General features: G+C 42.6%; 1 protein-coding gene across 5 annotated transcripts in view; it reads left to right on the forward strand.

The window, feature by feature from the left end:
• The window catches only part of anks1ab (ankyrin repeat and sterile alpha motif domain containing 1Ab), a 44,711-nt gene extending 34,231 nt beyond the window's left edge, over positions 1-10,480 (forward strand). For 2 of the 5 annotated variants that reach the window (XM_069149055.1, XM_069149083.1), the window contains 7 exons: positions 20-157; positions 397-468; positions 664-747; positions 879-1,016; positions 2,016-2,192; positions 4,092-4,190; positions 5,061-10,480. In XM_069149055.1, coding sequence (XP_069005156.1) covers positions 20-157; positions 397-468; positions 664-747; positions 879-1,016; positions 2,016-2,192; positions 4,092-4,190; positions 5,061-5,180 — 828 coding nt within the window. In that variant the 3' untranslated portion in view covers positions 5,181-10,480. The remainder of the gene's footprint in view (positions 1-19; positions 158-396; positions 469-663; positions 748-878; positions 1,017-2,015; positions 2,193-4,091; positions 4,191-5,060) is intronic. The other 3 variants (XR_011178242.1, XM_069149067.1, XM_069149074.1) reach the window with 3 other exon arrangements.
• Positions 10,481-10,535: the final 55 nt, after the last annotated feature.

Raw genomic sequence — 10,535 nt, forward strand, 5'->3', positions numbered from 1 at the left:
TGATTTTGCTCCTCTGTAGGACAGACACAGCGAACGCCACAAAGACTCTCGTTTGAACCTCCGGCCACCGAGCCAATCTGCTACCTACGCCACGGTGTCCGCCTGGCATCACCAGCCTGAGAAACTCATCCTGGAGTCCTGCGGCTACGAGGCAACAGTAAGTCACTGTTACCGTCTTCAGCGTGGATGCCGAAATGAACTGTTAATAACAATGTAGATGGACATGAATAGAGCAATATTAAGTCTATTTGCTGTTTATCAAGAAATAGAGAGAACAGAATGTTTTAATTAAATGACTGCAGCTTGTGTTTTTATTCTGTAGTGTGTAGTTGACTTGCAGTGTGTCAGCATTAATGTTGAAATTTGATTCTGATGTGTTTCGATTGTTTCTCCTAGTACCTAGGATCAATGATAATCAAGGATCTACGAGGAATTGAGTCCACACAAGAGGCCTGCGCTAAAATTAGGGTAAGTACTTTTTTAAAAATTTTTCCTTTTTTGTTCTAATTGTATTTTTTCAGTCTTTTTAAAGAGTAATGGAAAACTGTTTTAATGAGTCTGTTGATTAATAAATCCAAGCAAATACACAATAATAATGTCACACATGAACTAACGGGGTTACAGAAGAAAACGTAGCTGGCATTCACTTCTCTTCTATTCCAGAAATCAAAGGATTCAAGAAAGGGTCCTGTTGTCATACTGTCCATTACCTATAGAGGAGTCAAGTTTATTGATGCAGCCACAAAGGTAATGGAAACGGATGTTTGTCTGTGTCCATGTTTATTGAGCCGTCCAACCCAAACACTGCAGTTGACTTTTTCAGTCTCCATTTGCGGTTGATTTCCGGTTAGCGCTCACTTCATTCCTGTTTCCATCAGACTATAGTTGCAGAGCACGAGATCAGGAATATCTCATGTGCCGCCCAAGACCCAGACGACCTCTGCACGTTTGCCTACATTACCAAGGATCTGAAGAGTGGCCACCACTTCTGTCATGTCTTCAGCACTGTGGAAGTGGTGAGTGATGCAGCTCCATTTGAACAGATCAAAGAAATCTGTTGCTCGCCCTAAATATAAGCATAATGTAACTAATAATAGGAAAAATACCTCTTTCACAGGTTTTTGTGAATTGCTGTAAATAATTCAGAAAAACCAAAGTGTCCTTTTTGTTTGCGTGTTTGGAATCTTGCAGTTAAACCTGCATGCAGCATCCTATAAACATCATTTTCTTGATTGGCTCATCAAATGGTTTGATTGAAGTCCCACTTCCGCTACGCGTGGCATTTCCATGGACATTGCACCGATGATGTTGTCATTTGTGTCTCAACATCAGTAAAAGGTCGTTGACAGTGTTTTACTTTTGGTAGAGGGACCACTATGGAGCCACCTCTAACGACAAGGAACTTGTTTTTACTGACAAAGATTTTCGCGGGACAACAATTTTGAACCTTGCTCAATTGTACACTGCTGCTCCATGGACAGACCGTCGGATACAAATTACATTTGCTTTTCTCTGAATTGTGTTCTATTCAAACAAGAGCCAGTGGCTAATTATGCGAAGTAATTATCCTGAAAATGTGAGGAACGGCGCTTTTGTGTGCCATGCAGTGTTTTTGTTTGATGCACAGCAAATTGTCATAAACAAGCATTTGTAAACTTAATCGAATGACTGTTAACTCAAAACAAACACTGTAACAGATTCAGCAGTCATTAAAAGCTGCTGCATGCAGTCGATTTTTATGGTCCAAACCACATAGTCCAACAAATACGAGCGGTTAGGCACATTTGTAAAAACATTGGGCTTTCCTTAAAGCTTGTTCGAGAAATTAAATGGTTTGTTGGGCGCGCAAGCAATGACCCCATAAACAGTTTGATTTCATGCTCATGTGAAGTCATTTAAAATCTAACGTAAAAAGGAACACTGCCAGTTTTGTTTATTATCACTGCGATTTTATTAAAGATTTTGTGTCTACTGATTTGAACACTTTTTTTTTGGTCTTTTTTTTATTCACACAGACACAGACCTACGAGATCATCCTCACACTGGGGCAGGCGTTTGAGGTGGCCTATCAGATGGCGATTCAGTCCAGGGCGCGACAGTATGTCCCTCCTACATCTCTGGGCTCAGAGGTCATAGAAACCAAAAGCAGCCGCCCTCCGTCTAAGTCATGGAGCAGCATGCGAAGATCAGCAGTGAGTACCACCCTACAAACTCCCAGATAAACGTGGCGAATGTTGACCGAGTGCGTGTTCTACGTGTCGAAGGGACAAGGGGAAGGTTAGAAACACACCGTTGTGCACTTATGAAACGTACACAGACCTCGTGACCGACTTTTTCTCCGCCGCTGAACCCCCGGTGGGCCACCTCCAAAGGAAGATCGGCTGAGTGGTAGAAAGTGATGAGTCATTACTTTGCTGTGTGAGTCACTGCGATCGGAGGCGATTTTCTATTTGTGAATATGTGAAATGTGATGAATGAATAGTTTTATTTGTTGCTCACAAGCGGGTGTATGATTTCCTCTGGGACTTTTCTGAGTGCTCAGCCCGCCCGGTCGGACCCGGCCGCCGTTTCCTCACTTCTGATTAAGTGTGTTCCATAAATGCTCACGTAGAGTCGACCCCGAGCGGCGCGTTGATGCATTGACCTCTCAGGCAGCATATAATAAGCATTTAGTGTTCACTGTCACCCGAGAGCCGCGCAGCCGGCAGCACGCGCACTGCTGGACCAAATGCTTATACAAAGACACAAATCATTTAGTTTTACTCCCTGTCTGTAAGGATAATATATGGAGTAATCACAGGGCTGCATAATGAGTCTGCCTGGTTGTTTTAAGTTTTAGATGAGAAGGGGGGTGATCCCTGTCAACTGCAATTTGTTGTAAGGCTTTTCATCTCCACCGAATCAAGCCGGTTTGAACAGAAACTGTGACAGCTATACAGTTTTTTTATTTTTATTTATTTTCTCCAAGGAGCGATTGACAGTTTGCTAAGCCCTTCCCCCTGTAGTTACAGCTGCTTATTCCTATCAAGGCACATATGCAGCTTAGTGATAACAATGACACATTTATGACAACAACAAAAAAAGGATGAAACATCTGGTTTTCAGAGAGAAGTAGACAAACGCAGGCTTCTCAGCTCACTACAGTTTGCCATATGAAATGACAACTGATGCTAGCAAAATATATTAGCTGTAGATATCAAGTTAATTAAGCCAATGTTTGCCCCCCCTGAGTTTTTAATGGGTTCAACAATAGACTATATAAAAGTGGATGGAGCTTCCAGATAAGCGGAAGATGATGGATGGATGGATGGAGCTTCCGGGTCTGAAAAGTGAGGCCAATGTGGAAGTGACTTAAAGTGCAATACCACAGCGGGCCACTCGGGGTCGGCTCCAAAAAGGCTCCTGGCTCCATAGACTCGTTCAACTTTTCTCATGAAATACAGTCAATACATTTTTTTTGTATTTTAGTGTCATTAGCTAAAGTCACTCCTTTTTATACATTTTCTGGTTGACCGTCTGAAAATAATTCCATTATTAGTTAGATATCAGGACTCAAAAAGCAGTATTTTTAGGGGCGTGTCTGTTTGATTGACAGATGTGTATTGCAGTCAGGTTTCTGCTATGGGTGTCCTCTGGTTCAGACCCACTGCTAACTTCTCCCCACTTTTTTTTTTTCTGACTCATAAATAGCAAGATCGTGACAACCAAAATCCAAACTTGAGGCTTCAGTACATCAGTTCACAGACCACTGGGTGATGTCACTGTTGGTTTCCGCTTCGGTTCAACTAACTCGTTTAAAAGAAAAATACTGCAAAGGGGACTTAAATAAATAAGCTAGGATTGAGCTGTCACTTTACGGGAGGGGGAACAAGGTTTAATGAACGATTATATGACAGGAACACAGGAAGAGCGTTTTTTGGGGGATTCCCTCCTTTGGCTTTAAAAACAGGTGATGAACTGCTCCTACTACTGCTGCAGCTGGATTTGTTTTCTTCACAGTCCAGTCAGTGTGTTAAAATGCTGTGTCCCTCTTCTCTCTTCTTTTTTTAACATGTCTTTGTTCTTGTCTTCTTGGTCCTCCTGCCTCCCAGGGTGCCCCTCTGCTCGAATGCCGCTGCTGTCACTGTCACACGTGTACTACCCACCGTCCCTCCTTCCTCCCGTTGCACTCTGTTAGCCCTGGAGTCCAGGTCCTTCTCTTTCCTTTCCTCTATTCAGTCCTTTTAGTCATCATACATCTGCTTACACACCGATCCCTCCCCCCTCCGTTTCTTTTTCTCCCGTTGTCGGCGTGCCGCAGTGCACTTTGTCTCCTTGTTTTGTGGTTTTTAATATTCCAACCATAAACGTTCTCCTCATCCCTTTACTCTCCCATCGCTCATCTTCATCTCACATTTTAGAGTTTAAATTGCGATTAGTTCAAGTTCTGTGGTTCAACACATTCAGGGACGAGAGGCTTTCTTGATGTGATTGACTTTCTCTTTATGAAGACTGCTGGCTAAAGTGAGAGTTTGATCCATCACGGCAGTGCCATGACGGTTGAAGTTGTCTCTGTTGGATGGTTCTCTCCTTTTCTTTTTTTTAAACTGCATCATGAATTGAAGGTGTCATCCATAAGCAGGGAATTTTTAAATATCAAATGCTTACCGTGAGATTTTGTAGCTATTTAACATTCATATGTAGCTCTCGAGTAAATTGATCAGCATAATGTTTGTAGAACTGCGTGTGTTGACTGTTCATGCTTTGACAGTAGCCACTGGTGTAGAGCACATGTTGCTTTTGAACTACTAATCAGCATATTTTTTGTTTTTTTTAACTCTGAGGGTCGTATCTTTGGTTTACTGCTGCGGCTTACAGAGGCCGAGTGTGCTTTCTGTCAGACATCATCCATTCTGTGGATTGAGCCCTGAGTGTCTGTGATTATAACATGATCACTGGACTGTACCTCTAATCCACATGCACGTGTGTGACCTGAGGACTTGTCAGTGTGGCGCAATGGCCTCCACTGCCACACGTCTCACGCCCCCCTCTCGTCCCTCCTCCCTCCCTCCCTCCGGCAGATCGACCCCCTGGAGATGGACGCAGACATGCACTCCCTGGGAAGCACCACCTGGCTCTTGGACCAGCGGGACTCCAACAGGCGCCCCGTCAGCACCAAGTACGAGACCACCATATTCTGAGGCCGGATCCCCACAGCCGCCCCTCTGCACCCCCTCGTACTTTCCTCTCCCCCCTGCATCCGGTTCTCTATTTATCTCCCTCTCTCACACGCACACACTCACACATATATACAAGTGAGCCCCGTGCCTTCTCACTGTGATGGTATAGCATCCCTCAGGGCTGCCTACTCCCGCACCCTCCTTTGCCCTGCCCAGCGACCCACACCAACCTCCTACCTGCCATGACAAACACTCCCGCGGCTCTCCCGTGCCTCCCCATCACCCCCCCCCCCCCCCCCCCGGCAGCCTCCCTCGCCTGTTGCTGCTGCAGCCAATGGCGGAGCCCTGGAACGGATGATCCCGGACTGATCTCATTTTACAGTGGCCCTGCTCTCTCAACCAAACTGCCTCATCCTCCTCATCCTCCTCCTCCTGACAACTTGCATCTGCCTCCAAATCCCCGATAGCTCCCAAAGGTTGCATCTTTATTATTCTTCCTTTACATTTTTTTTACATTACATTTCATTTAGCTGACGCTTTTATCCAAAGCGACTTATAATATACAATTCCTCTTTCCATTTAAAGAAAAAAAAGAAATTGATTCACCACAGGCAAAACAAGCATTTTCATTTTTATTTTGCTCTGCATTTAGACGCCACACTGGCCTGACCTGACAGCATTTCCTAGAATTAAGTAAAATACAGTTTTCACTGTACAGTGACACTAAAAGGGTCAGTGTGTTTAACCGTTTGACATTTTGGGAAGTATGATTATTTCATTTTCTTGCAGGGAGTTAGATGAGAATATTGACACCACTCTCATGTCTGCATAATAAATACGAAGCTGCAACAAAATCTGACAACCAGCATCTCTTACCGACGACAAATTTCACAGGGTGGTTTTGTACAAACTGTACAACCACCGTTCGCTGCCACGATCGCATCTTTATAATTGACGAGTTTGAACTAGTTTTGTATGGATTAAACAAACAATCTATATTAGTTAAATTAGTCATCTTTAGAGGTTCTGGGAGAGGGTTGTTAACTTTCGACAGGCAGGCTTGCTCTTTCCAGTCATTATGCTAAACTAAGCTAACCAGCTAGAGAAAGAATATTTCCCAAAATGTTGGAACTTTTTCCTTTTAATGGGTTCTTTTTAACTTATAAGAATTTAAATGAACAAACCTGTCAAATATAACTGATTCTTTTTTCAGCGTTATTTTGTATTTACTAAGTTGTTTGGTTGTTTTGCCCCGAGTCAGTTATTATTATTTGTTTCTTTCTCCATCTGTAGCCTGTCCTGTCTTACCAGGCATCTACCACTGTGAGGCACTATGAGGAGGCTGCTTTGCTAGCATGGGATGCAAGATGGACAATTAAATCAATGAAAGACAAAACGGCAAACATGCAGCAAAAGTTCTTCTTCTTCTTCTTTTTTTTTTTTTTTCTACGCATTTGTAAAATACTCATAGCGAGACCACTAAGGATCGGTCACGAATCTTATCACTGATGTCTGAACTCCAAACGAACCAAGAACCGAGACCTCGTACACTCACGCGCAGGAGGACAACTTTCCTTCACTTTACCGAGGACAACGGCCTTACTTCATTTCGGTTATCTATAATCAACTAAAAACCCCGACCTCCCCTCCGACCTCCCCGAACACCACCACCACCACCCAACAACTGCACGCCTCCACCCTACTTCTGAAAGACTTAAAAAAGAAAAAGGAAAAAAAAAAAAAAAGACAACACTTCTGATTTCCTGGTATATTGAATTGACTGTGACTGGCTGGGATTTTGTTGCTCTGATGATGGTACAGTTTTGTCAGGAGGAGTCTTTGCTCTGGCCTTGTACTGCCCAGTGCCTCTCAGCATCATGGTAGCGCTGAGAGCCTGCAAATCACAGCATCTTCTTCTTGTCAATTTAAAAGTAAAAATATCCCCAACAAAACAAACACTGTGTTAAAAGATCATGGCACTATCCCTTTTAAAACCTTGTTTTCTTTTCTTACGGTGCAAATGGGACGTAAGTGCATTTTGTGATACTTTTTGATAGACGGGGGCAAACTGAAACACTTTGGGACAGAGTGATTTAAGTCGGGACCTGGAAGGATCCGACGTTATTACAAACTGAAGCAAAAAAACCCAGAGAATACCACAAAAAAAAAAGCATATCGAGTGTACCGACTTTGGCTCCACATTTCACAATTTTGGTCATCGAACAAAACGCTTCAACAAGATTTCATTTAACTGGAGTGTATTAATGAACCCCCCCTGCACAATTTTGGGACACATTTCCCTACATAGCATCTTATTATCATGATTACATGGATATGCATTCATGCCGTTTCACACCAATTTAGAATTAGGTACAGTACTCGCAAGGTATGTCATTTGACAAAATAAACAGCGGTGGAAAAAAAAATGTAATTCCCGTACATTTTAAAAGGGCAAAATCTAAACGTCGCCCCGGTGTCGCGTCGATACGAATGGATTCGTTCCGCCGAGAACACGACACCGATTTAATTTAATTTAATTTTTTTTTTTTTAACGGATTTTTACTCCTGCACTGTGACTGAAAAATGCTCGTTGTGGAGTCGACACATATCTGTGGGTTCTCCCCCTGTGTGCACTACCTGCCGTGTGTGCTTGTATGCCTTGTTTCTTGTCTGTCCTCATGGGGGTTTGGACCGTTACCGTTTACATCACCGGCCACTGTCCTTGTTTCTGTGTTCTGCGGGAGAAGTGAGGGATTGAGCTCCTCTCCAGAAGGCGGTGCGGCGTCTGGAGACTGACTGTTACGACGTGAGCGGTCTGTGTGTGTGGTGCCGCGGCCGTGTCATTGCCACTCCGTTCTGACCGTTAACTGTTGGCTTCCACTGGCGATTGCATGTTGGCAGTGTTTTTGTGTTTTGTACCCTTTGATTGCACTTGGCCTGAGCAGTCTTTGTATGTACCGTAGCAGTGTCTCGTCTCCTCTCACTCATCTGCCATTCGCTTTTTATGTTCCCTCTCTTTGTTACGCGCCAACACAGCGACCCGTCCTCATCCCTCCATTTTGCCATCGTCGCCATTCCTCCCAACAATTTGTCACGTATGTACTTCCATTTTGTGTGTCACCAAGACAACCTGCTCTAGTATGGATGCATAATATAAAAAAAAAAGCATTACACTTTAATGAGCAGCAGCTATTTAAAGCAAGTTTTGGTGGCATGATGATGGCTGTGCATGTAACCCGGTCTTTTTAACATTGGTGTTTTCCTTGTGTAGCTCACCCCAGCGTTCAAGTTTCCGGATACCAAGCTGTGAGTTGAAGGGGAGCAGCCGATGCGAGTGTGTTTTGCGTGTGTTGAGTTTTAGCGGGCAGAGCAGTGGAAAAGAGGTAGAGAGAGAAACTGAGAGGTAAGCCTTACGCAATGCGCAGGGCCAACCAGCGCTACTCTTGACATTTAGATCTCACTCTGTACATCCCCCTGCTCCTCCACTGCCCCTGAGATGAATCCCAACACACAGATGAAAGGTAACCCGTGGCCCCACATCACCGGCTAAACGGGAGCCTGCGTATCACTCCCGTCTCGAGAAAGGTCAGTCAGAAAGGTCAAGTCTATTTCCTGGCCTCCATGTGACTTTCTGATCTTGTCATGTAGGTATTGTAATGTTTAGAGCACTGTAGACCATTAATGAGCATTTCTATTGATTCAGGTCTATTGAAGATAGGAACTGTGGGAATTATTAAAGGGTAACAAAATGTAGAGGGGGACAAAAAAACAGAAAAAAAAAAAAGAAAGAAAAGAAACTGTACCAGCATACAATGCTTTGCCCATGTTTGTGGACGGAGTATGGTTTGTCAATGAAAATGTGATACTGTTTCAAATTTCAAAGCAATATTATATTAATGAAATTAAATAATACAAAGACTAAAGAATCCCTCTCAATTCTGTTGTCAGCATTGATTTATTTTATATGGCTGAGTAGTTAAGAAACATTACACCAGCTGTTTAAAGGTTAAAGTACAAAAATAACAACATGGTGATTATTTTTGTGATGCTGAAGAGATTAGTGATTCAACTTCTACTCTAAACAAATGATTAGACTCTAGTTTGTGCCTGTCAAGTATTTTATTGCATTCAAGTTGTAGTAGAGCCGAGCAGCCGAGTGCCTGGAGGTCGTTGAAAAACATATAACGGTAAATTGCTGGGTCGATATTGTTGGTATTTCCAGAATCCTCAGAAATGAAAAAAAATAAAAATGATTGAATTACTTTGCTGCATGATAGAAAAAGATTTCCAAAACATTTTTCAAACTGCAACTGTGAAGGGTAGCAGGAAATGACGTGTCCTTGATTCATTTATACAACACAAAGTAAAAGTTTTATATTAGTTATATATTTATCTGCAATTTCTCATCTGTTCCACTGGAACCTGCAGCAGTCAGTCAAATTTAAAGGAGCATTTCCAATGTTTTTGCATGTTTTAAACCATGATATTAAAAATTCTTCAAATGATACTCCAACCTTTTTAGAAATGTGGCTTCACTCCAGGTATCCTCTGGTGTGTAATTTATTTCCATATGATCTGAAAATATTCCTGCCGACTCATGAAACTTTACGCCGTGTGATGGTGAACTTCTCACCTGCAAAACTGTCACACTGGCATTATTTTTATGATGCAGTTATAGCCACACGACGATAATGTAACGCTGAGGAACATCAATGTGAACTCGTTGTTCACTGTGATGGATGATGCAACATAAGAAAGATGGGAATAAATGGACACTAATGGCCTCCTGGAACTGGAGGAACAGATAAAAGATGTGCAGCGCCTCCGTCACAAAGACGCTTCCTTTCATAGCTGCTGTCAGTCAGCTGCGACCCAGTTTATCTCAACAGTCAGAAGATGTCTTGTAAATAAACTGAAAACTGTTTCTCCCCGTAAAGAAAATGGACTCCGTTTTTTGTAATGTAACATATAACACAAAAAAAACCACCAACAACTATCTGAACGTTATTAATTATTGTAATAAAAACAACAACTCAGAAACAAAAGAATTCGATTTTTAACAAAATCACAAGTCGGACGAAGTTTTAGTTTGTTTGTTTGATTGTTTTTGGTTGCGCTCAGCCCAGTGAGTGACGTGAGTGTCTCCTGTTATGGTTTTCCCAGAATATTGTTAAACATTAATCAAAGTGAACAGTCAGGCTTTTTGATTTGTGTGTTTTCATTTGTTGGTCTTTAACGTGCGCTGTTTGAATGGCTGGTGAAAAATGAAAATTGATCACTTTTTGTATTTGTTTACAAATAAATTCCTGTATAGTACCCTCCTCCCCAACCCACATCCCCCTTCTCCTCCCCACCCCAACACCCAACTAATGTCAA

Source organism: Embiotoca jacksoni, unplaced genomic scaffold (genome assembly GCF_022577435.1).
Source record: "Embiotoca jacksoni isolate LCO1_2020_lvr unplaced genomic scaffold, fEmbJac1.0.p SCAF_1, whole genome shotgun sequence".
Taxonomy (NCBI): Eukaryota; Metazoa; Chordata; class Actinopteri; family Embiotocidae; genus Embiotoca; species Embiotoca jacksoni.